This window comes from Elephas maximus, chromosome 22 (assembly GCF_024166365.1).
Source record: "Elephas maximus indicus isolate mEleMax1 chromosome 22, mEleMax1 primary haplotype, whole genome shotgun sequence".
Lineage (NCBI taxonomy): Eukaryota > Metazoa > Chordata > Mammalia > Proboscidea > Elephantidae > Elephas > Elephas maximus.
In genome coordinates, this window is record NC_064840.1 from 69,637,456 (window position 1) to 69,663,593 (window position 26,138).

General features: G+C 47.9%; 2 protein-coding genes across 8 annotated transcripts in view; one reads left to right on the forward strand and one right to left on the reverse strand.

Moving 5' to 3' along the window:
* GTF2E2 (general transcription factor IIE subunit 2) overlaps positions 1–2,143 on the forward strand; it is an 81,329-nt gene extending 79,186 nt beyond the window's left edge. For all 3 annotated transcript variants that reach the window (XM_049866745.1, XM_049866744.1, XM_049866742.1), the window contains 2 exons: positions 92–207; positions 1,608–2,143. In XM_049866745.1, coding sequence (XP_049722702.1) covers positions 92–207; positions 1,608–1,724 — 233 coding nt within the window. In that variant the 3' untranslated portion in view covers positions 1,725–2,143. The remainder of the gene's footprint in view (positions 1–91; positions 208–1,607) is intronic.
* Positions 2,144–5,220: 3,077 nt separating this feature from the next.
* Positions 5,221–26,138, reverse strand: part of RBPMS (RNA binding protein, mRNA processing factor) — a 203,792-nt gene continuing 182,874 nt past the window's right edge. For 2 of the 5 annotated variants that reach the window (XM_049866748.1, XM_049866749.1), the window contains exons 7-8: positions 24,288–24,357; positions 17,182–17,270 (exon numbers count right to left, since the gene is read on the reverse strand). In XM_049866748.1, the coding sequence (XP_049722705.1) occupies positions 24,295–24,357 (63 nt within the window). In that variant the 3' untranslated portion in view covers positions 17,182–17,270; positions 24,288–24,294. Of the gene's footprint in view, positions 9,276–17,166; positions 17,271–24,287; positions 24,358–26,138 lie in introns of those variants that run through there. The other 3 variants (XR_007514978.1, XR_007514977.1, XR_007514979.1) reach the window with 2 other exon arrangements.

The following is a 26,138-nucleotide window of genomic DNA, read 5'->3' on the forward strand; positions in this document are numbered from 1 at the left end:
CAGAGCGGATAATGCTGAAGCCTGGATTCTGATCACTAGTTGGTGTTGTAGCTTGTAAAAATGTACAATAACTACCGTCTTGTTGGCACAGAGTTTCAGAAACTTTGGAGGAGTGTTACTGTGGATTCAATGGATGATGAGAAAATTGAAGAGTATCTGAAGCGACAGGGCATTTCTTCCATGCAGGAATCCGGGCCAAAGAAAGTGGTATGTCATCTCTGGGGGCGGTGTGGGAAGTTTACTCCTCTGTTCTGTGAACTGTGAGCCTGCTTCCTGTGCTTCCCGAGAGCGAGGAGTCTGTTCCCTGTCCTGGTTTTCCTCAGTGTCCGACTCTCTCCTGATGCAGACCAGATCTTTTCAGCCCTCAGGTGCTCCTCCCCAGGCACGTGAGAGCATTCCCAGTGTCTCCAGCCATACTGGACATTTGGTAGTTCCCACATGTTGCCTGCTGTTTGACCTCTAATCTCTGGCACATACTTCTCCCCGTTTCTAAAGGAACCTGCTTGGCCTTTATGGCCTTCGTCTTACTCCTCTCCCTCTTACTCAGTGACATTGACGGGCTGTGTGTTTCCTGTACTCAGCTCTGCCACAGCCCATATCACTAAGTGTCCTTGTTGCAGTTCAGGTCCTGTAGGAACCAGGTATTACTGTCTTTATAGCCCCAACCTCTGCACATAAAAAAAGCAAACCTGTTACCATTGAGTCAATTCCGACTCACAGCGACCCTATGGGACATAGTAGAACTGCCCCATAGGGTTTCCAGGGAGCGGCTGGTGGATTCAGACTGCCGACCTTTTGATTAGCACCGAGTTGTTAACCACTGCGCCAGCAGGACTCCCCTCTGCACATAGTCAGGATCCATCACCAGATGAGGACTTGTGAGCTGCCCTTTACCAGCTGATCAGCTATCCAAGAGCAAAGCCAGGCTGAGGAATACTCAGCATCCCCTTGTCACCATTGTACTTTGTAACCTGCCTTCTGTGTGTGTGTCTGGGCTTTATTCACTGAATTTTGGGGACCCATAAAAAGATATTTGTTGCCAACGATCTCTCCACCAGTTTAGTGTAATTGCAGCAGGCTTGATTTCCTGTTGTTGCTTAGTTTATTTCTTGATGTTTTTATCAGGTGATGTTAATACTCAAGTATACAGAAAAGAATAGAGGATAATATAACAAACCTTTGTGTGCCCATTTGCACTACAATTCTGTTGTGTCTCACTATTTTGCCCTGTTTACTTTGAATCTTTTTAATTAGTAATGGTTGATACATTTTTTTTTAAACCTGGTAACAAAAGGAGGCAACAAAGAGCTTCACTGTCTATCTTTTGTTTTTTCGATTTAGTGCCTAGAACAGCTCTTGTAAGATTTGGTGCCTGGCGGCGCTGTGTGCTGCACTCTTAACACAGAGCACTTCGCCAGGGGAGTGTGCTGGTGTGTGTCATGCTGGGCTACAAGCAAAAAAAAAAAAAAAAAAAAAAAAAAAACAGACGGAAAGCCCTCTATCTCTTTGCTGCTGGTTTCTGGGCATTTTTAGAAAATCCAGACCACACTGCCTCTCATTCTGAGTGAGTAACTAATGTTGCTAACACTTTTTACCTGTCTTTTTAGGCCCCAATTCAGAGAAGGAAAAAGCCTGCGTCACAGAAAAAGCGACGATTTAAGACTCATAATGAACACTTGGCTGGTGTGCTAAAGGATTACTCTGACATCACTCCTGGCAAATAGTGAACTCTGTGTCCTTGAGCGAAGAGTTACAAATCCAGAATCAAGGTCTTTCTCATTGAAGCTTGGAATCTGAAGACCGACTCTCTTCCCATTCTACTTCCTAGGACTGAGAAGAGTAGGCCAGTCTCCCGTGCAAGTGCAAACCACCAACCTCAAAGCTTATTTAATGGAATAGGCTAATGAGAAATGGGACTTGGTGTGACGTTCACTGTCACCCTTTTCTTACTTCTTGGGTGGAAGGCACTTAGCATGACACACAAGTGTCTTTGATGTTTAGCTCAGCTTCTGGATGGCTCCTGGTTCCATTTTTTCTCTTTTATTACTTTAGAGCAAGTTTGCAGATAGGCTTGAATGCGGTATTTGTTTATTCCAAAAGAACATATTTATAATAAAATCATCGTAGAAGGATTTTAAAGATATTAGCACGTTCGATTTCTTTCTTTTCATTCTTGAGAAACGGCGGTGAGTAACTTCACTCTTCACTTCCCCTTGGGCACACATTTGGGATGCTGTCGAAGACTGTAGTCTTCACTGTGTTGCTGTTGATGAGAAGAATTTCATAATTGGAACACAAGTTATGCCTCTTGTTAGCAAGTTAAAGCTATAAAGATACAATAAGTAATTTTAATGTTTTCTTTTAAAAGGATAAGTCAGTATTATGTAGCCTCATCGATTTAGTCATGGTCTGGTATCAACCCGAATGTCGGTGGAGAGGGTCTTCCCACCACCTCAGCATCAACTTCATCATGTCCCAGCCCTCTGGTGGCTTGACCTCGAGGCTCCTCTGCTGGAGACTCCTCCTGTCTGTCTCCCTGGCACCAGCCAAGCTCGTGAATGCCATTATCAGATACGTGTGGTCCTTAAGGGTCACAGAGGTTTATGAGAAATACACGTGCTGATTCCAGCCTCCTGGGGCAAACAACCCATTTTCCTTACTGTGCTTTTTATATGGTCTACGGTGGTCCTCTGAGTGGGCTACAGATGACAAGGTTCAGTGTTCTGAAAAAGGGTGTGATGGTAACAGAGCAGTCAGTGTGCTGTAGAGGTGACAGGGAGCCCCTTCTCTAGTTCTTTCTGTCCTTTATCTGCCTATCTCCCGTTTACAGTGTCGCCTTACTGCTTACCTCTCAGCCCCAAAACCTGGCATGGGAAGATAAAAAACTGAGGGTGCCACATGGTAATTTAGAACACAAATGCTCAACCCGCCTTACTTGGTATCAGGTTTTTGCTAGTACGAAGGAACGTAATGTCTTGTGGCATAAAACTTCTTTCCCGTGAACATCTAGAGCTAGCTTGTCTCCAGAGCAGGTGCCTCATTTTTACGGTCAGACACACCATGCTGTTTTGTGGGCTAGGTCTGGAAAGGCGTTGTGGGCGTCTAAACACTTCATCTTGCCTTGCAAGGAGACAGACATCAAGGGCTCCATCCACCATTTCTAAGATAAGTTGCGGTATTGCCAGTTGTATATTATTAGTGATTTCTAGCTAAGCCTGTGGTCATCAGTGCTGTGGGGACTGGGCCTGATAATTGATTTCAGTTATCTTGTTTAAAACTCATTTCAGTCAGAAATGAGGAAACTGAGATCTAGAAAAATGAAGCATCTTGCTCGATTACCACACTTTCAAATCCTATAGCCTCACCTTACTGATGGCCGTTTTCTGTTGTGGATCCGTAGTCCTTTTCTACCACATGTCGGGACATTCCTCCCTGTGGTGAGATGCTGGGATTGGGTCAGCTGTGATGTGAGGGGAGCCCAGTCGTGTTTGAAGAGCATAATAAAAAGAAATAATAGTCTCTCACCAGTTCTCCTGGGTATCTAAAAACACATCCCCCCAAATTCCAGGTGAACGTTGAAGCCGTGTTCTCACCTCTGCCCGTTTCTCCTGGCTCTGCCGGCCATTTAGAGGCAAGTGGGAACGGACATGGCTGAGCGAGTTAAAAGGTTAAGACAGTCTGTAGGCATTTGATGTATAATTCATCACAGCCATTTGAGAGGCTTTCAGGGGAGAGCTCAGAGAACGTGGCTGAGCCTAGACAAAGCGTAAAAAATGAGCATTGGGCTGCTGCTGTCACCTCCTGTAAGTGCGGCCAGATGATGGCGGGACGCAGGGGATGGAGGGGCAGCGCTAGTGAAAAGGCAGCGGCGGGGACAGACACCCCAGCTTCCCGCACCAGCCTTCACAGCCAGCAGTGTGCGCGGCCTGCAGCCCTCGCTGTTCTGAAGTCGCCAGCCGCAAAAACATGTCCTGAATGTGGGTGGTGATGTGGGAATTTTAATTTATGAATTCCTCAGTTCTCATGAGCTACTGGCAGTTCCCTGAGGCATTAAAGATGAGACTCAATGTCACCTCCCACCCCCAGCCATTGCTCTTATTTTCCAGTGATTCATTTGTGAGGAAGAAGAGTTTGGGCTTTAAGTTTTTATGAACTGATCTTAACAAGCTGAGACTAGCATGTGCCTTGTGGGTAGTCAGAGTGCCATCCGTAGCAGTAATGGCGGCTGTCTGCTGTCATTAGGATTGCTCTCCTCGGTGGTTTGTGTGTGACAGGTCATTTCTCAGCATGTACTTCGTGGGATTGTCCTGAGAGTGTTCATGGGTATTCTGGGGGAGGTCCAAAGTCACATAAATTTGGAAACCATTTTTCAAACTAAGTGGGTCTTGGAACACCTGTCCACATCCTGTAGGGTGGGTGTCAGGAGAAACGTCCTCTGGAAACAGTACTAGGCCAGCCCTGGCATCGTGCTGGTGACCTTCCTTCTGGCCATAGTTAAAAAAGCACATTTTCCATCATAAAAGGCTTTTCATTAGAAATAAACAGGACTGGTTACCCTCCGGCAGATCAAGACTGCAACTCTGTAAGAGGCCTTTTCGGAGAGTTTAGGGCCCTATTACCAGTCCAGCTCCACTGGTTTGGAGCTAGGCCATCACATTCCTGTAACTCAAACTATGTGGTTTTAAGACGCTGGTGAGAAACCAGTGACTTTTCAGGGTGTAATTTGGAGTATTTAGCAGTCAACTTCAAATGTAGGGGCTTTGAGCGTTCTTAGACTTCAGCAGACCAGAACTTTGCATGGCTTACACTTCAAAGGGCGCAGAAGGATGCCAGCCGGGGAGAGTCAGTCACAGCCTGAAACGTGGAGAGCAGGCTTGCCATACACTTGATGTTAGAAGAGTATTTCACCTGGTTTGCATTTTTAACTTGACAAACCCGTCACGGCCTAGTGTTAGGGAGAAAGGGCTGCTGTGTCCAGGTAAATAACTTCAGCAGCATCAGTTCTCACTGCATTTAGCCCTTTTGTTAGATTTTTAGAAGACAGGTTTGGCTTGAATGTAAGCACCTCGCCTAATTATTTTTCTAATTTGGCGTTTGTCAGCATGTTCAAAGAGTTCCTCTTGAATTTTCCAAGTGAACCATGGAACCAAAGGGCCTGATTTCCACCCCCCGCCCAGACCTGCAATGAGAGAGAGAGGTCCGAGAGTGGACAATGAAGGGCTTCGCGGATTTGTCTTTTGTTGTTGTGTGTCGTCAAGACGATTCCGACTCACAGCAACCCTCTATGATTGCAGAGCTGCTGTAGGGTTTCCAAGGCTGTGATCTCTCCCAGGGGGTGGCTAGTGGGTTCGAACTGCCGACCTTTGGTTAGCAGCTGAGTCTTCATCCATTGCACCAGCAGAGTGCCTTGCTCTGTCTTCACTCGTGGGCGTATTATGTCACAGCATGGACAGCTTTTGATTTCCCTCTCATAAAGCAGGAATCAGGTGGTTTGAGCTGCCAATGCCTTCGGTAAAACAGAAGCCTGTGGGTGTCGCTGAAGAGCTGGGAAGAGAGGATGAAGAGGACAGTCCTCACAGTGCGTGGGCACCTTGGGGACATGGGGCGGTTTTGGTGCCAGGCTGGTTTAGGGAAGAGGGGAGAGGATGTTAGCATCAGGAGTGTTGTACAGCAGCGGCAGAGAGCTTCCCCATGGTACTTGTTAAAATATCCCTAACGAGGGAGCCTTAATCACGTAGCTGACTGCGTATAGGGTCTTAGTATCAGTCATTAGGGCTTTAGCATAGGCGTTCTGAGGGTCAGCATTTCAGGTAACCCCTCACTAGTAATGGATACTCTGCCTGCTACCTAAGAATGCTGTAAACTGTTTTATGCCATGACAGGGTCTGGTGGAAGTTTCGGAGTTGAAAAGCAAGAGAGCAACTATGTGCAAATACTCCAAAATCGGGCAAGAGTGTTCTTCTCACTAGTTATCAGGATTCTTCCATTCCAGTGATAGGGAACAAATCTGCTTATTGCTTAGCACTAAGCAAGTCTTGCCCAAAGTGCTCAGAAATAACTAACAGTTGTTTCCTATATGCCACCCTGTCACAGACCCCAAAGATGTGTATTGGAATCTAGAGTCCAGGGATGTTAGCTATGACATCAGCATTCTCAAGAATGTTCCTTATGCCAAGCTACTTTCAGGAAAATCAAAGGTGCCATGGGATAATGGGGTTTGGGGGACCTCAGAGATGAGGGTATTAATTGTACATAAAACCAAAAACCACTTCTTGATTCTGACCCATGGTGACTCCCCACGCGTGTACAGTAGAACTGCTCCATAGGGTTTTTAAGGCTCTGGCCTTTTAGAAGGAGATCTCCAGGAGGCCTGTTCTGTAGTGTGCCTCTGGGTGGGTTTGAATCTCCAACCTTGCGGTTAGTAGTTGAGTGCTTAGCTGTTTGTGCCACCCATGGACTCCTGAATTACAAGTGGGTCCCATGAAAGTAGGTCCGACATATGTACAGGCACTGGGTCCAGTGCATCTGAAACCTAGACACGATGATCTGGAGGCGTGGATTTCACTTGACGAATTTTAAGGTTCTTCCCAAATTCCTTAATTTGTAATTTTGTTACAGAGGCATAGTGTTTTATTTCAGAGGCCAGTTTTTATAGTTTGCCTTTTGTGTTCACAAGTGGCAAATCTTCCTTCCTGAGGAAAGGTTTATTCAGCAGTGGACCAAAAAGATGGCTTAGCCAAATTGGTACACTTTGCATACAAGCAAGAGGGGACAAACAGACGTGGCTTCTTTTCCCAAGTTTCTGATTCCAAAAGACATACTCCTGTGTTCCTCAGTAGAACAACAGAAAAGACAGTTTGTTCAGATTGTGGTGAAGTTGCTGTTGGACCCATGGGTCAGTGGGAATATATCTAGAACTCACACCAGAGTGGTAGGTAAACACCACTCAGCTCTGTCACTCACACATCACTAATGGCCACCAGCATGGTGATAACCGGACCCTCACCCACCCAGTATCCCTCGTGGAAACCATATGGAAGAGACCATGTGTTCAGTCAGTGGCTGACTGGGATGGGGGTGACCCAGGACAGGCTGGGAGGCAGCCAAGCTCTTCTGGGATGAGCTGCCCTCAATTCCTAGGCTGTCTGGTGAGCTTCTGAGTTGCCTCTGAGTTGGAATCTCACAGGTGGGCTGAAGGCAAAGACGTCTTATCAGGTATGCCCAGAGCTATGCCGGGTGTGGACCTGAAAGGCTGAGGAAGGCTATACAACAGGCTCCTGGTACTGAGAAGCAGTGAACTGCCCTTCTGAGGTGGATGTGGTAATCAACATTTAAAAAAAAGAAAAAAATGAGATCCTCCTTCCCAGGTCAGGAGGGACCTATGGTCCGGTGCCCTCAGAGTGCATCCGGCTCTCCCATCTCTGTGTCCTCCGGCTCAGTGGCCAACGCTTAGCTCTGTCAAGGCCTGAAACTGGGGAAAAAGACCTGCTGGTCCCTGGTCTGCTGTGTGGGATGCGTTTTGGTGGTTCTTGCAAAAACGAATTTGCCAAGCAATGGTGTGACAGCTGGAATAAGCACTTTATTTTTAAAAATGACAATAGAAAAGTACCTTCAAACAATTTATAAAAGCACAACAGACCATGTGGAAGTTGTTCTGTTTCCCATAGAAACAAGACCAGGAGCCAGGTGGCACAGATGGCATAAGCTGGTCCTTAACACACTGGCGTTCACATCAGTCATACTCAAGCTGCTCACTGTCCTTTCCCCCCTTATTTATGGTAAGAAAGCACCCTTCTCCCCGGCCCTTCTTTTCTTTCCCCCCCTCATGACCTTTAAAAGCTTCTTGACATCTTTATTTCCAGTGGAAAAATGAAACACACACACAAAAAACCAAACCAACCATGTAATCATGAAAACATTGAGTCTTCAGCACAGATGTAAGCAGGTCAGTAAGAAAGATTCTCATCACATTTAGTCATTATCAGCCATCAGAAATTCTTAGTTCAACGTAATTTTACACATGGCTCTTCGACGAGAGGGAGAGGCTGAGCTGCCACAGACTCTGGAAATGCGTCAACTTACATACAACACAAGACAGGCTTTTTGGCTGATGCTTGAAGCAAACTCAACTTTCTCATCCTCGGCTCCGCTGGCAACATCATCTCTTCCTGTGCTGGTGTAGTAGTAGTCTCACAATGAGAAAATGGGATTCAGGACAATGTTTTAAATGGTTCATTTGGCAAAGTGCTGCCAAGTCTCAGGAACACCAGCTCAGTTCAACCCATGTTGGCAAAACCACTTGGGAGCCATGAGCTGCCCATGGCAGTCAGCTGGGTGAAGAGGCAGGGCTGGGCTCACTCCTGGGCAGGCTGGGCTCACTCCTGGGCAGGCTGGCCTCCCAAGCCGAGCTTTTTCCTTATCAGTGTGAAACAGACTCTTCACTTCCACTGGGGAAGGGGGATGGCTTAAGGAATGTGAGTTATGCATCAGGTGAGTTACAAACACTCAAGAGTGTGCTATTATAAAAGATAAAAATAATAAGCCCACAGAAACCAACGCTTGGCACCCAGTGTGGCACAGTCCCATCTGGAGCTGCCAGGGCTCTCTAAGGGTGCGCCTCCAACCAGGAGTTTGTACCAATGAAACCCTTTTTTTGCCCAGTTGTGAAAATGCCACCAAGTTAGAAACTTCTGTAGGTTTTTGATTGTCTTGCAGGGATATCCTACGAGAGTGGGATCACACACCTAACGCCGCAGGTAACAATTCTGTCTCTAATGGGCACCAATTACTAACTCGCCCTGGACTCAGCCCAGGGAAATGGGTTGCTATACATTCACAATACAGTTCTGGAACTTTTGATAATATTTAAAAACATGCCTGAAACATGCAGCTCATTTCAGAGGAAAAAAAAAAAGGTATTTTTAATTACAAGCATTCAAAAGTCAAGCACAAAAATTGTGATCCAACCCAGTGTAAGTTCATCCATCCTGTCATAGACTTAAAATGTTTGGTATAAAAATACTCACTCTCTTGGTTCTATTGCCAACCTCTCTTAGGTTTTGTTTGAAAATATCTCCAAACTGTACAGAAATGTATGTCAGGCCATGCGTTCACAAATAACACACTATTTCTCACAATTATACAGTGTAAAAGAGTAAAACATTTTTATTATATATATATATATATATACTTTTCTTCTTCGAGGAAAACAGATGTGTGATAGAGGCTGTGGCAGAGTCTTGAAGGGGTCAAAACTGGGCGAGGTGTTTTCAAGCCTGAAACAAAGGAAACAGGTCAGACGGGCGGATCTCAACCATGCGCAGCACTAACTCCCGTTGCTCTGGTTTTGCTTTGAAGATGCCTGTGATAGAAGAATTCCTGGCTTAGAAACTAATGGGAAAATTCATTAGTGATTCTCAATGAAAGTATGTGTGTGTGTGTATAAACATACTCTCTCTGACCCTTCAAATAAAGACCACACAAGAGCATCAGTGGTCTCACCATGAAATACATGGGTAATACAAAAATTTAATTTCCATTTGTTAGCCATACTTAACGGAAACTTCCAAACCTCTTTTCCCTCAAGTTGCAAGGAAGTGCTCACATATTTGTATCACCTCGTGGCAAAAAAAGGGGCCTCACGCAATTCCTGAAGAGTTTCTGGACCTCCTGGCAGAGTCCCACTCTGGTCCCAGGATTTTCTTCACACTTCAGCTCTACTGTGCTTGGTCTGCATAGTACTGAAGGCTGCATTGTAAGACCTCTGCTGTTACTTTGTCAGTCATTTACCGTCCTATGTCTCTTCAATCTCCAGTCTCTCGTTTTCTTACTACTTCTTACATGTCAGACTCACATTTGTCTGTACAGACGTAAATCCATGTATAACTAGAATTCTGTATAGGAAAATGCTTGCTTGTATGTGGGAAGAGGGTGTAGGAAAACAGCATCCTGACAACCCACCTAACAGTCCCAAGTCAGACTTCTTTGGGAAAATGCGTGTTTCGTATTTAATTCTGAAATCAGCTAACTGGACAATCTTAGTGAATAACCAATCTTATACATACCCCATCTGTACTACTCTGGCTGCATCTGAACTGTGACCCAGTGGATCTTTTCACATCCTAGTTTTTGGGGGACAGTTACAAGTCAGAATCAACTTGATGGCACTGGGTTCTGGGTTACACACTGGTAGAAATAAGAACCAGGGGCAAGTCAGAAGATCCAATATAATTACCATATACCTACAACGGATCATAGTGGAAACCCTGGTGGCACAGTGGTAAGAGCTATGGCTGTAACCAAAAGGTCAGCAGTTCAAACTCATCAGGTGCTCCTTGGAAACTCTATGGGGCAGTTCTGCTCTGCCCTACAGGGTCGCTATGAGTCAGAATCGACTCAATGGCAACGGTTATGTACAGATCATGGGGAAAACCCCTTAGTTTCTCTCCACATCCAGAACCTCATCTATAATGTCACAATAATAGCTATCTTGCCTGCCTGGTTAGCATGGCAATTATTCAATTACTCTTATCACATCAGTGTACGTTAAAAAGACCTAATTAGAGCCCCTTGATTTGGAAATGCTCCCAGCATTAGCTCTGTGAGGGCCTGACCCACCGCACATATAGAGCCTCAAACATTGGTCCCCTGAGCTCCACCCTCGCCTCCCTCCTCCTCCCTTTACTTTCTCAGTAGAATTCTCTGAAGCAGGAGGCTCTGTCTCCCAGGCGTGACCGAGGAGATAAACTTCAGTAAAATCAAACTTTGTGATTCTCGTGCCTGGCACAGCAGTGGGATCTACCCTCACCCAGCAAATGTTCACTGATGAAGAGATCTAAGTGGGCAGAAGCCGTGTACACCCTATCTTTGGGATAGGCCACTCGTCCTGTGACACTCAGCGGGCAGGGTCTGCCTGAGGAAGCCTGTGACTTGTGCAGGGGGAGCAGGACCAGCAGGAGGACCTTCTCTTGGAAGCCTCCCACCTCTTCTGCTACTTGCCCCCCATGTCTCCTGGGAGGAGGCGGGGCCCAGGCATCCCCCCATGCTGGCTGCGTGCACAGCATGTAGGAGCCCCAGTGGGTGGTAGAAGGGAGGGCATGCTCGGAATGGGGCATCTTTTCATGGGGCCAGGATCCAGGGTGTAGGGGGCTCACGAGGCCAGCTATTTTACCTTTGGGTGTACAGCAGCCCATGTTCCCTCATGAGCCCATGACTTTCTCCTGGCCTACCTCACATCCTCACTAACACCTCAGCGGCCCTTCAACGGCCAAAGGAGGCTCCCCTCCAGAAGGTTGGTCTTCAAAGAGACTTGGTCCAGCTTGAAGGAGATGACACCTCTCCTGCCCGCCCACAGTCACGTATGTGCAGTGAAAACACTTAAGGAAATCGGACACAAGGACAGGTTTCTTCCCAACACCATCGGCTTGTCAGGCCTGGAACAAGTCCCACATCATCCCGAGCCTGACCACACGCCAGCAAGTTGTGTGTGTTTATTCTAGAAAACCATTTCTAAGGAATGGCAGTCACTCCACGGCTGTTCCTATCTTGAAACACTTCACAGGGATGGCACCTGGCAGCACATGGGCTCTTATAGAGCAAGGCTCCAAGGCCACCTTGGGAAAGCAGCTGGAACCAGATGTGCCAGCATCAAAATCCCCACACTGCTTTTAGGGGCTGTGGGAAAAGAGGGGCTGAATGAATAGAGGCCACATGTGTGCTCTCCTTCCTAAAAGCTCCCTCCTGTGGGCTGAGCCCACTGGGTGATGAAGGCCAAGTCCCTGGAGTCTCTCTCTGCCCTGGGCTGTGTCTGGCAGGGCCTGGCCCGTCTGCTTTTGCTCTGTTCTCTGGAGGGTTTGACGGCCAATTCCTGGGCGATTCTTCTCCTCAACCCCCCATGAGTTCAGCATTCTCCTGGATGTTTCTGCCATGACCTCAAAGGCAACATGTCCAAACCCGGAGTCATCGCATTGCCTTAAAACAGCTCCAGCCCCTGACGTTATTCTTTGTCACCCAAGCCCAGCCTGGTGCTGATCTGACCCTCATGACAACTTGTCCCTTCAGAGTCCACACAGCCCTGCTCTTCTTGGGTATTCTGTTACTCCCCAACTCTGCCATCTTGGGTTTGCCTCTCCTGATACATGTGTCTACCCTGACTCTTCATCCATTCTGCTTACGACAGCAAGGAGACAATGAGTCCTAAAATGCCTCCCCTTGCTCACATCTCTCCCGTGGCTCCCCGAGTCCCTGACCCATCATCCAGGCCCTCAACAGCTTGGTTCTAACCTACTTTTAACAAAAACATGCTGCACCTACTCTTAATCCCCGTCAGCATACACAAACCACCCTTCAGAACTGTCTAAGTTCCGCTCCTCCAGCCTCTCCTGGCCCCCTCAGCCTGCAGGGCCTTCTTGGAGCTCCTATGAGGCCACCTCTTTGGCTTTGGCAAGGATTACCTTGAATAGTTACTTTGTCTCCTAAGACTATCTTCTCTTAGCCCCAGAAATGGTCCCCTCCATAGAGTAAAATGCGGTCACACCTTCAGATATTTGGACTCTAGGGTAAGTGACACGGGAGGGTTCTGAGAGACAATCCCCTTGATTGCTGATGCCCCGGGCTAAGAACCACGAGATGGTGTCCTGGGACCCACCTCGGGCCTCTACATCCTGGCCATGGCACCCTGAGGGCCTCCTCCAGAAAGCTGGTACCTTGGGGGTGGGAGGTACCTGCAGTTTTCCTGGGAAATAAGTAAGCCCCCAGACCCCAAACTACAGCAAAAATGCAGTCCCACATTCAAATATTTGGACCCCTGAGCAGGAAGAAAGGGGTGGGGGTCTGGTTAGTTCCAGCTGGCTAGAAAGACTGATTGGAAGTGAAAGAGAATATGGGAGGGCGGAAGGATGAGAGAGAAGGAGGGAGACTAGAGTCTCTAGCTGCTGAGCTTTCCCCTAACTGTGTGGAAGGGCGGAAGGATGAGAGAGAAGGAGGGAGACTAGAGTCTCTAGCTGCTGAGCTCTCCCCTAACTGTGTGGAAGGGCGGAAGGATGAGAGAGAAGGAGGGAGACTAGAGTCTCTAGCTGCTGAGCTCTCCCCTAACTGTGTGGAAGGGCGGAAGGATGAGAGAGAAGGAGGGAGACTAGAGTCTCTAGCTGCTGAGCTCTCCCCTAACTGTGTGGAAGGGCGGAAGGATGACAAGAAGGAGGGAGACTAGAGTCTCTAGCTGCTGAGCTCTACCCTAACTGTGTGGAAGGGCGGAAGGATGAGAGAGAAGGAGGGAGACTAGAGTCTCTAGCTGCTGAGCTTTCCCCTAATTGTGTGGAAGGGCGGAAGGATGACAAGAAGGAGGGAGACTAGAGTCTCTAGCTGCTGAGCTCTCCCCTAACTGTGTGGAAGGGCGGAAGGATGAGAGAGAAGGAGGGAGACTAGAGTCTCTAGCTGCTGAGCTTTCCCCTATCTGTGTGGAAGGGCGGAAGGATGAGAGAGAAGGAGGGAGACTAGAGTCTCTAGCTGCTGAGCTCTCCCCTAACTGTATGGAAGGGCGGAAGGATGACAAGAAGGAGGGAGACTAGAGTCTCTAGCTGCTGAGCTCTCCCCTAACTGTGTGGAAGGGCGGAAGGATGAGAGAGAAGGAGGGAGACTAGAGTCTCTAGCTGCTGAGCTTTTCCCTAACTGTGTGGAAGGGCGGAAGGATGAGAGAGAAGGAGGGAGACTAGAGTCTCTAGCTGCTGAGCTTTTCCCTAACTGTGTGGAAGGGCGGAAGGATGAGAGAGAAGGAGGGAGACTAGAGTCTAGTTGCTGAGCTTTTCCCTAAGTGTGTGGAAGGGCGGAAGGATGACAGAGAAGGAGGGAGACTAGAGTCTAGTTGCTGAGCTTTCCCTAACTGTGCCACAGAAATGGAATTCTCGCCTGGGAAAAGAATGTATCCACACTGCCATAGATGTTTCCAGGCTGAACAGAAGGTCAAAATGTGGCTATTTCAGTCCTTGTAAACAAGGAAGAGGTTTAACTAGGGACCTAGTTCAAACCTTGGAATGTATTAAAAAGGTCATTTTAAACAGAAACCAAAGACATCTGGAAGAAAACACAAGATACCATGAGGGGTGGCCAGTGAGGAGGATCAGGCTCTGTTTAAGGAGCAAATTGTCCTTACAACACGCACGTGAGGGATAACGAGGGATATAAATATACACGTAAAATATCCTGTCTCGGGGGGTCACTACGCCAATTTGAAGACCTTCGAGGGGGTCACCTGATATCTTAAGGAATGTTATCAAGTTCTAAAACGTTTAATCTCAGTTGTCCTTGATCAGAAAATCCGCATGGGGTACTCAGTACTTTGGGGACAGCTGCTGATGGCGGGGGGTCAAGATGCTTGCTGGCCGACCCGTGGGGGACTCAGCAATGCCGAGGGGGTGGCTGTGCTGCCCCGATCAACTTCCCATTTGTAAGCTAGGCTGTGTTTTTCCAGGAGCTTTGTGACACTCTTGGCAATAAAAAATAATTCTCGTTCTCTCTCTGTGTTTTCCCCCAGTCCATGTACATATACTTGACCTAAACGCTAATAATTTCTTCCCTAGAATTTATCCCTCTTACATTTACTCTGTGGAGCCCCGGTGGTGCAGCGGCTAAGAGTTCCACTGCTAACCAAAAGGCCGGCAGTTCAAATCCACCAGCCACTCCTTGGAAACCCTGTCCTATAGGTTCGCTATGAGCTGGAATTGACTCGAGGGCACCTAACAACAACATTTACTCATTTTTATGAAAAGTCCCATAAGGAATATGCCACTCCATCAGACTCCAAATAAATATGGGACATTATATGTGACACCAATTTTTTAAGTAAGAGTGCGTCAGCTTTTTTTTTTTAAATCAAGTGCTGGTATCAACTTGTAATACAAAGACCAGGTAACATTTAAGAAGTTCACAGTCTGTAGGGAAATCGTGTTCTTTAGTTAGTAACTCCTCCTGCTCCGAAGACACCGAGGCTGGGGGTCCCTCCTGTCCTCCACAGTTCACACGGGCTGCCTGAACATGTCCACCCACGGTTCTAGCTCCCCCTGGGCCCAAAGAAGGCTCACCCCTGGGGCAGACACCCTCCCTGTCACAGCAGGCCGGTCTCTGCAGGCCATAGCAGTCTGACTTCAGATGAGGGGCAGAGTTGCCTCCTCTAAACCCATTAAAAAAAAAAAAAGATTGTAAAAAATATACGTTTTGCAACATTTGCCAATTCAACATTTTCTGGGTGTACGATTTAGTCATCCCAGTTACATTAATCATGCTGCTCAACCATCACCCATAATCCTTGCTGGTTTCCCATCACCATAAACCACGTCCATTCTTTTAACCATGGAGGCCCCAGGGATTGGGACCCCATGTGACGGCACATGGCCAGCATCTCAGCTCTGCACACACCCTCGTCCCGTCAGCTCCAGTCTGGCTGGCCACCTCACTTCTCAGCATCACCTCAGCATCTTCAACCTGACTCCTAGGCACTTCTCCCCCGGACCCTGTCACCAGGCCCTCTCTCAGTTCAGCCGCCAACTCACCAGAGGCTACCTCGGCTGCGGCTTTCTGACTGGCTCGTCTGCCTGCGTCCTCTGAGACTAATACTTGGGTTGGTTTATTGCATTTAAAAGATCCTTCTGTCCCCACTTGCTTCCAAAAAATTTGTATGAATGGCTTTTCATTGGTCACTAAATTTCCCCAGAGGGAAGAGGAAAACCCTTGTCTTTTAAGAAGCTTTCCTGCCTGATAATATCAATAAGAATATTGTGGACACTGCTATTAAGAACCAAGACAGGAGAAAAATCTAACCAGAAAGCGGTAGAATTAGTAGGATAAACATTAGCTGCCCTCGGTGACGTGGGAAAACGCTTACCTGTTGGTAAGTGCGGGTGAGGGTGAGAAACAGACGTGAGGGGGAGAAATACCTGCGGAGGGCGCAGGCTGCTGGCTTCCTGTGCGGAAAGGTGCCCAGGAAGGGGGCGAAGGAAGGCAGTAAAACTCGGCCCACAGTGTTGTGTGTACCTCCCGTCGTGCTATTGTGAGCATGAAATTGCTTAAGCCCCAAAAATGTGTTAATAACTTTCCTGGCCACAAAGGCTTGGTTTCCCGTCCTTAGCAGGAATCTTGCCCTCCTTTCTGACTCATCTTTTCTGCACTGGCCCCTCTTGGGGATGAGATTTGCCACCTTATTTGGGCTGAGACACAAACCGCTGCTGGCATGCCCTGGTGTTCCTGCCGTTCTAAGCCAAGCTTTCCAAAGAGACCTAGAAGCCTCTTGCCTGGCAGGCGGGTGACCTCTGGGGGGGCTATGTTATTTTAAGACTGTAGATGCCACTGTTGTTGTTAGGTGCCGCTGAGTTGATTTTTTGACTCACAGTGACCTCGTGTGACAGAGTAGAACTGTCTCATAGGGTTTTCTAGGCTGAAATCTTTAGGGGAGCAGAAGCTTACAAACTGACAGCTGATATTGACAGAAAAGACAGATAAATCACCCAGATCATCACCAACCAGAAAAGCCCAGCAGTCTAGGGGAATTCGGTAAGAATCCTATATAGATCAGTAACGGCCAAGGGTAATCACCTGTTTCTGAAGAGGCTCAATAAAACACCCCCGAGTCATCGAGAAAGCGGGGCATTATATTCCGTGTCAGTGGACGCATCAGACAGGGACAACGTACATGCTATATTTGAAAATGATTTCCACCAGAAATGTTAATCTTCAAAAAAGGCTTAGGGGCTTCAAGAGAAAAGTGTTTATGTAGCTGGAAAAGCCCCTCAGGTGGAATATCTCATTTCATGCCGCCACCGGGTACTCGGCTGTGAATGGTGTCAGCCGCACCTGGTAAGGCTGTGGGAAGGATTAAATGCTGGGTGGGATGACGCTCTGAAAACCACGTACCACCATCAGGCGTGGTGGAGACACTGCTGAACAAACCCACAGGGCTGAGTGCTCTACACCAGTGCTTCTCACCAGCACACATCAGGATCCTGGGGGAAGTGTCAGCACCACGTGCCTGGACCCCACCCCCAGAGCTTAGATCCCTTCAGCCTGGGGTCCCCAGCTGATGCTGGTGTGATGGTCCTGACCACTGGACTAGCACTGGTCCCCTGCCAGGACACCCTTCGAATCTGGAGGGCTTGTTCAGCCACTGACTTTGGAACTCACCAGCACGCTCCAGTTTTGTGGAACAGCTTGAGAACAGTAGCCACCATTGAAGATTGCATTAATACCCACAAGACAGATTGCAGCCACCATCACACACCTGGAACCTGGGTGGAGAGAGGTCACCATTAACAGTGTTCACAAGAACCCCTCCCCGGCTGGCCTCCTGCTGGGGCTCCCTGGGCCTTCAAGGCCCGCCTGTTCTGTCAGCTCCAAGGGCAAAGAGCTGAGATTCAAAACCGAGAGACCAAGGGCCCCTGCTACTGAGCTGAGGACAAACTGCCACCTAAGAAGGTCCTGACATAAGTGGCATGGAAAGCCCTCAGCGGGAAAAATGAACTTAGGACTTGGTGGAGGAGCAAGAGAGAAAGAGCACTCTAGGGCCAGGGGGAAGGAACTCGGAGACATGGTGCTGCCGTGGACGTGGGCCTGGTGTTTCCCTTCACTTGTGCACTCAAGAATGCTGTTGTTAAATGCTGTCGCGTTGATTCCGACTCATAGCGACCCTAGAGCACAGAGTGGAACTGCTTCAACTGCTGACCTTTTGGTTAGCGGCTGAGCTCTTAACAACTGCGCCACCAGGGCTCTGCACTCAAGAGGAGGAGGAAGTAAATCACCTGAGGGCAGAAGTAGCCCCACACAGGAAAGGCACAGGCCCCGAGGCCCCCAACAGGGGACAACCCAGAAACCTAAGCACTCCAGGACCCACAAGGACAGCTGTGGTCAGGAGACCACAGACACAGTTCTCCAGGAGACGCGCACATGAGCTCTGCTCCTCCCGGGCAACCACTGGAGAACAGAATCACAAGGGAACACTCCTCCTCGTCCCGACGCTCTGAGAATTTTGAAACATGCCTTCAGAAGGTGCAGAGACCCATCAAATGACTCGTTTTTAAGATTCCTCCCGCATGCAGGAAGGAAGCCCTGCTCTGTGCCTGCGGACGCCCAAGGCTGGATTCCCTACAAATTGCTCGACACTTCAGCCCTGGTCAGGGCTGTTTTCCTTCCTGCAGACAGAGGCGGTTTCAGGTATGCAGGGCTCTGTGAACATTCGTGCACAACTATTGTTCTGCTGCAAACCCTCCTCCGAGTTCCTGGTAAATACCTGGCCGCCCCCCACAGAACCAGCCCCCACAGCCCCTCAGGCTGGCCCCTGACAGTCTTCAGCAGAGGGCGTGTCCTAGGCTGAAACCCAATTCAGAAATGATGCGTAAGGCTGAAGGAAAGGTTTACCAGGACATCATTTCTCAGAATGAAAAACAAAAAACCCAGAATTTCACTATAAGAAACATTCAAAGATGGAGCATTAAGTGATTAGAACACAAAAAATAAACACTCATATTTGCAAATGAAACCTACCTGCCCACAAACCTTCTCTCAGCCCTACCTCCCACTTCCCACAGCACGCAGGAGTGCCTCAGCGGGAGGCCCACAGGGCCTCCGGGGGCCACCAGTGAGGCCATGTTGCTTGCAGGCCTTGTTTCTCGAGAAATCCACACTGTATGACCAGATTCCTCCGGGGCCCTGGACTTCAGCTAATCGGCCTGACTCAGGACTGACGAATCAAGAGTACTGTAACTTTAGCTCCAGCCCAAGTTCAGGAGCATGGGGTTTTATCAACAAGCAGCTCTCTGGGTAGAATGCCTGGTCACAAAACGGTTACTCATCAACAGCTCATGTCGTACATAGCGGCTCACCTGTAGGACTGTGAGATACATGAGCCAGAGTCCATTCTGCAGAGACCCAGTAAGAGGATTCCCCACGAGGACCTAACATACTGGGTGGAGCACCAAACGATTTCCTTTTTAACGTTGTGGTGAGCACATGGGCCCTCTGAATTTCCACTTTTAAACGAGTAGGAGAGATGGTGGAACTGGTGGGTCCCATAGGTGGGCCTGTGGGATTGCCCCTGGGAATTGTGCAGCCACTGAGATCCAATTTACAGGTTTCACATATGGCCTCCCTCTTTGAACCTCCTCCAGAGAACCGTCTGGCAACGATACTGATGCCTTTGGGCAGGGGTCTCCAAGAACTCCCAGATGACTCAGGGAAAATACAAATCTCAGCCTTTATTGCCTTTGATTGCCATACAGTCTTGGTTTGTAGATTCACTCAGGAAGTGCTTGCGTTGTTAGAAGTCTGTCGTCTTTCCCTAAGTCAGGAGAAACCTGGCAATGGCTGGAAAGAGCACCCACCACAGGATGGGGCGGGGGGAACCGTAACAGACCGTGGGCTCAAGGGAATCTCGAAGGCCCAGAACCATGACACACATCTCCTCACAAGGAAGAGGGGGGACCGCTTTCAGAGAAGGGGCTGACACGCAGGCTGCCTGCGTATTCTCTTCCAGCACATTTTTAAGTCAAGCCTGCGGCCACCAAGCCCATTCACTTTGATTTAGGAAAGAGAGATGCAAGAAGAGGCTCAGAGAAGTGAAATTATTCTCTCAACTTGAGTAAAGTTGGGTCTGCTTTGAAAAAGGAGGCCCATATAAATCTGGAAAAGCTTTACGTCTCCGTTCAAATGTTACCTTATCAGGCTGCCCTGTGACTGCCCTATGTAAAACAGAAATTTCTGCCAACCCCATAACACTTTATCCCTTTTACCTCATTTCCCCCTCCCCATAGTGCTCATCACCCCAGACCTAAGATGTTTATTTGATCATTTTATCACCCATTTCCTGTTACAGAATGTCAGCTACCTGAAGGCAAGGACTTGGTCTGATTTTGTTCTCTGCTGTATCCTCAGCACCTGAAATAACACCTTAGACATCACAGGTATTCACTGAGTATTTATTGTGTTAATGAACTAAGTGTGACATAGAGAACTTGATTAATAGAAGGGGGAATGATAAATCATTCACAAGCACCGTCCTAATTTCTGGGCACATTGTGTCTCTATCAGGGAGAAGGCAGGTGTGATTGCAGGAGCCACAGCAGCTGTCTGGCCTGCATGAAGACCCAGTGCCTTTCTCTCCTTGTAAAGCTCTGTGCTCTGCCCTGACATCTAGGACCTGCAGCTCCCCTGAGGATGACACTGTGCCCATGCCTCTTGTACTCACAGTCCAAGACAGACCAGACTGTTCCTCCCAAAAGAAAACATAAAGCATAAACAGCTTCAAATTCTCGCCTTGTTATCACTTGCCATATCCTTCTCTAATTTGATGAGGCCGTCACTACATGTGCTTGTAATTTCTATGCTGTGGTCTTGGACCACGGCCAGGGAAATTTCATGAGCTCTTAAAGAAGAGCAGTCCCCTGTCCCCACCCCAAATCTCAACTCTCTTTCTTCCCTCCCCCCTTTTTTTTAAAACTCCGTTCAGATTCCCAGCAAGGAAAGCTGTAACTCTCATTTCCTGTAAGGAGTGAGGAAGAACTTGCTCATGCTTGCTTGCTCTGAACATATCTGGGAAATTGATAATTTTCAACCATTATTATGTATTCTAGGCTTCTCAGCCACATGGCTGGACCATTAGTAAAACTCTAGTGATGCAGGGACATAACTCAGAGCCAGGCTAAACACTGTCCACACCAAGCAAGATGCTGAGCAAATTACACCACCAGTAAGCCACCCATCTGACCACCACGCTTCTGATGCTCTTACTTATGCCACTGATGCGAGTAACAAACACACACACACACACTCACACACATACACACTCCCTCACTCACACACGTCCCACCTGGGAGCGGTTCTCACAGGAGCCCCACAAGCTCCAGAGCATCTTATTACCTTATCTTGGAGCGTCCTGAGCAAGATAGGAGAGTCCATGACTCTTTCCCATCAGAGCTTAAGCTCCTTTGGGGCACAGACTTGTTTTTTCACATTTTTATATGCAGCACGTCTAGCTGCTGATTTTCCTTTACCAATAGAAGGTCAAAGTGGATAATCCTCGAAGGACCTTTGGGAGAACAAGACTTTGATCCAAACAGTATTTGGAAAGAGAGCAGCTGAAGCTCCCTCAAATCAGAAACGAAGGCTGGTCTGCATTCTGGTGCCAGCTACCAGAAATCAATCCTGCTTGCCTGCTGTTCTGGCACCATCTTTCCCACACCAGGAAAGCCCCCTCGGGTAAATGGAGGAGGACCACGTGGGCCAATGGTGCCGTCAGTGGCATCTGCCCTTCATTTGGCCTTTTTGGGAGACTCGTGTTTGCTCTAAAATGTTTACATTAGCTCATCTGCACCACTGTTCCCAATTCTAATTTACATTTCCCTAAGATTACGTAACTTGGGTTATTAGCTGTCATGAAAAGGACTTGATCCAAGAGACCAGAAGGAGCCTGAGTAACGGAGCCACACTGAGTGGGTCTAACTTCAGGCAGGATGGGAGACCAGACTCCCAACCCCAAGCACAGTGGTAACCCATGTTACCCAGGACGGGAGTCTGGCCCACGGCCCAGGTTTAGCTCAGACCAAGTGATTCACCCTCAGGAGACATTACATATCCTTATTCAGATCCTACAGTGTTTTATAAGCCATATTTGCAAAGTGGAGCAAGGGCTAGCCTTTCTTTGGTAGCTACTGCTGCCTCTAGATCTGCGGCTGACTGGTTGGTTAGTCCATGGAGAATGACGATTTGGAAAAAATTAGATGAGCTGATACCAACGAAGCTCAGGGTCCTTTTGACTGGAACTCATGTAACTGCTTAAAGATGGAGGTCTTCCCTTTGGCCTATACAAATGCTTAAAAACAACAAGGAGCAAAAAACTACACTTTCCTTAGGCACTATTTCACCAGCCTTTGGCATCTTCTCTACCAAATGAAATTGCCAAATTTGAAGGTATTCTCTCATCTTTCTCAACTTCCCTACATCATGGAACACTGCTGACCAGAGCACAGCACTCCTTCTTGGGCTTCATGGCTCACTTGCTACTGTCGATCAGTCTTCATTCTCAAAGGCTGATCTTTCTCTGCTGACTTCTTACAACTAGGCGAGCTTCAAGATTTTGTCCTTAGTGACTGCTCTTACATTTCCTTCTCGGAAAATGGCGTTAATTCCCACGTCTGCTGAAGTACAGATCTACATTTCAGGTCATGAACTCTTCCCGAGCTTCAGATATTCCAGTCAGCTCATCTTAGACAGCTCTAGTTGAATACCCTACTAGCCTCTGAAAACTGAGATATAAACACTGTCATGGAAAAGAGGGCCTGTGTCATGGTGCCTTCTGGAATTGTGCAACATGGCCATGCTGGGCCAACGCCACATGGTAATAGAGGGGCTCCCGTATGACTAAACAATCAGGATTCTTGAATGAAGAAACAGAGCTAGGAGGATACATGACTTAAGTTTAAAAATTAATTAAGGGCAGATGGATATGGACCATGGCTTATGAAACCCTGGACTTAAAAAACCCCAGAAACACATGTCAAATGGTATTTTCAGAAGGAGAAAAGGCAAAGTAAAGTGTCCCCTATAAAGCAAACTTTTAGATTTCACAAAATAGTAAAAAATTTTAAGAGAACACTTTATGTATCTACCATGGATTGCTAACTATTTTTCTATGAAAGGACATTTAACATATAACTGCCATCTACTGAAGCTACTATTTCATTTTAAAAAAGATACCTGAACATGCGCATGTGCACGCACACACACACACAGACAAACATACTTCCAGGATAAGGGAAAAATACAAGTACCTTTAAGGAAAGAAACTACTACATTGTCCTGTACTATAATTTCCACACCATCACACATTAATGAAAAAATACCACAAGCCACCACTGGTCCAAGAATCTATGGAGCGACTGGTTTAGATACACTCCTGGACAGGGATAGGGCCCTGTTTCCCAACGTGTGCTCTATGTAAAACAAGAATCTAAAATATTCTGTTAAAATAAGGTGCCCTGGTCTCAAACAGGAAATCCTGATGGTGTAGTGGATAGGTGCTACGGCTATAAACCAAAAAGCCAGCAGTTCGAATCCACCAGGCGGTCCCTGGAAACCCTATGGGGCAGTTCTACTTTGTCCTATAGGGTTGCTATGAATTGGAATAGACTTGACAGCAATGGCTTTGGTTTGGGTTTTTTTTTTGGTCTCAAATAAGGAGCCCTGGTGGTGAAATGCTTAACGCATTTGGTTGCTAGCCAAAAGGGTGGCGGTTCAAACCCACTAGCTGTTCCACAGGAGAAAGATGTGGGAGTTGGGTTCTGTAATGATTTACAGCCTTGGAAATGCTATGTGGCAGTTCTAGTCTGTCCTATAGGGTCGCTATGAGTCAGAGTTGACAGCAGTAGGGTTTTTTGGTGGGCCTCAGATAAGTTTGAGAAGTACTGCACACCTTAACTCTTCCTCTTAGTGATTTATGACGCCCACATTGTATGAAAGGTTCTGAGGATCTTTAGATAAAGGAATCTGTGTAATTCTTTGACCATGGAAGCCCTTGCGTGCTTCACCTATGATTATCGCTAAGGATGAGTGTTCTCTGGGCCACGCTCAGGAAAGTCTTGGGCTGGGGGAAGAATAGGTACAATTCTAATTTACTGAAGTCGATGTCTTAAAGCACAGAAATGTTCTCCCTCAACTTGTTTCTTATTACCACCAACCACCAGGGAAAGAATCCTGACCAGCAGGTATATGGGTCTGCTGACTGGCCATACTGATAATCTTTTTGTGTGATTTCTGATACTCTGATATCCATCACTAATCTTTCCCCTACTCGTTGAGGCCCTTCCTTTGAGGACAAAGAAGTTCTTCTGACCTGGGCCCCAGAGCTTGTCTGGAAGTGAGAGGCGTGGTGAGAACCTCAGTGGATGGAGCCCACACGCAGCAGTGCCCCAGAAGCTGAGGTGAAGGTGACCTGACACACCAACTCTCTTCAGGTCAACAGAGCGACCTGCCCGTGGAAAATAAATCCCAGGACTCTTTGAAAAGCCTGTTCAAATTAGACTCAAACAGAGCCGCATCCCACACCTCACTTCTCCCTCAATCCCAGGCGAAAATCTGTCAGAAGAGATGCACTGTCCATGTAAGAGTTCTTCAAGTGAGTTTAGCAAAGACAATCAAAGCAACTGCAGAAGAGTGGGTGCGGCCAGCAGTAGGAGAGCTGCCATTTACCAAATGCCTACTATGTACCGACATGTGCTGGGTGCTTTACATCTTCCTTGCTGAAACCTAGTACTTACATAGTATTCAGCAGAACTGACGGGACTTCCAGCCCTGAGAAGTAGCCTCGGAGGGAGGGAGCCAGCGCATCTGAAAAGACATGTGGGGACAAGGCTGTGAGCCCTGTGATAGGTACATTCTCATTCCTCAGAGGGTTTGCTTGCCTACCATTTTCTCACTATTCCAAGATGGTACCCACTCACACATCCCTGTATGGAATTCTACCCCCGGGACTGAAAAGGTGAATAGCGAGCCCTGAGGAATTTTCTACACTTTTATCAATACATGGGCCAAGTGCTCAGGAAAACATCCACTTCAAGACGAAGCTGAGATCTCACCCACTCCCCTACTCTCAACATCCTTTTCATAGTTTACCAGCCATGCTAGGCTAAAATGTGGCCCAGTGAATTCCTTCTTCCATACACCTTAGAAATGCCTAAGGTTGGGGGAAAGACTGGTTAATGCTTTTCTAAGCAGGAAGTTGAGCATCTGTGAAAAATCTACCTGTTTTGATATGGTTTCTTGAAAAGGAGCCAGGAGGATACAGATCAGGACCCCATCCATACCAGTGGCCTGGCCATGACCTCCTTTGAGATTCTCTTACTACATTTTTAGGAATGGGGTCTGACTTCCTGGTTCTATGGGATGTCTGGTCCCCATGCCCTCTGCCTACTCTGACGAGGGAAGGTGACTGCAAACTTTGACCTGGTGGAACCAGCAACCCCATTGCTTCCACTGGGTTTTCAAAGTGAAGGCTGGCCCTGGGCACAGACGGATTAAGGGATGCTTTGCCAACTTGGCAGACTGTTCCAGGTTCTGTGCCGAGGAAAAAAATGGAAAAACAACTAAAAGAGCAAGTACACTTTGGCTTTCACAAACATCCATCTACAGGCAGTGTCAGTTTGCCCTAAGCCTTTGGGCAGAGAGGGCAAGAGATTGCCGTTAAACACTGCTTCTCCTTTTACGTTGAGAAGGGACAGCCTCCCCATCTCTACCCCTGGGGAATGGTCAGAGAGAGCAACGCAGGAGGCACTGGCAGGAGTTGGGTGGGGAGAGGAAATGACAAGGGCTGGGGGGAGACCTGTGTAGGTGGGAGGGGCTGAATGGCCCCCCGAGGAGGCAGCTTCCCCACCAGCGGGGCAGGGGTAGAAAACTGTTCTTTACGTTGGTCTGGCCCAACCTGTTCTGCCTGAAAGAGTTTCTAGAAAAATAGAATATGAGGCTGGAAGGGATTTTACCCTGACGATTCTACATCACTGGTTTTGAAAATATCTATTTTGCAGTGGGTAGAGCCCTGGTGGCACAGTGGTTCAGAGCTATGGCTGCTAACCAAAAGATCAACAGTTCGAAATCCACTAGCAGCTCCTTGGAAACCCTATGGGGCAGTTCTACTCAGTCCTACAGGGTGGCTATGAGTCGAAATTGACTTGACGGCAACGGGTTTACGGGTATTTTGCAGTGGAACCATTTTTTCCCCATAGGGCATTCAGATCTCCAGAGGATGAAGCAGCAGGGGCTGTGCTGGTGGGCATGGGAGTGCAGTGGGGCTGGAGGACATGAGGCAGCCTTGGAACTCGGGGACTGAGAGGATGACCTGGGCACTCTGCCTGACAGTGGAGTCAGGGCTGGGTCAGATCTATCAGATCCCCTAACTTGGTTCCAATAGCTTGGGTGCATAGAAGTGGGACCCTTGAGAAAGACAGCAGATATCCTTGGCCTTCTGCTCTGTCCCATAAATGGATGTTGTCCTTGAGAATCCTTCTGCTCCATCTGTTACTGCCCCCAGGTGCCTCCTCTTTCCTCCCTGGCTGTCAATGCCATGGGTGAAGGGCCACACTGGGGAACTCTATCCACCTTGTCCAACCCCGGGT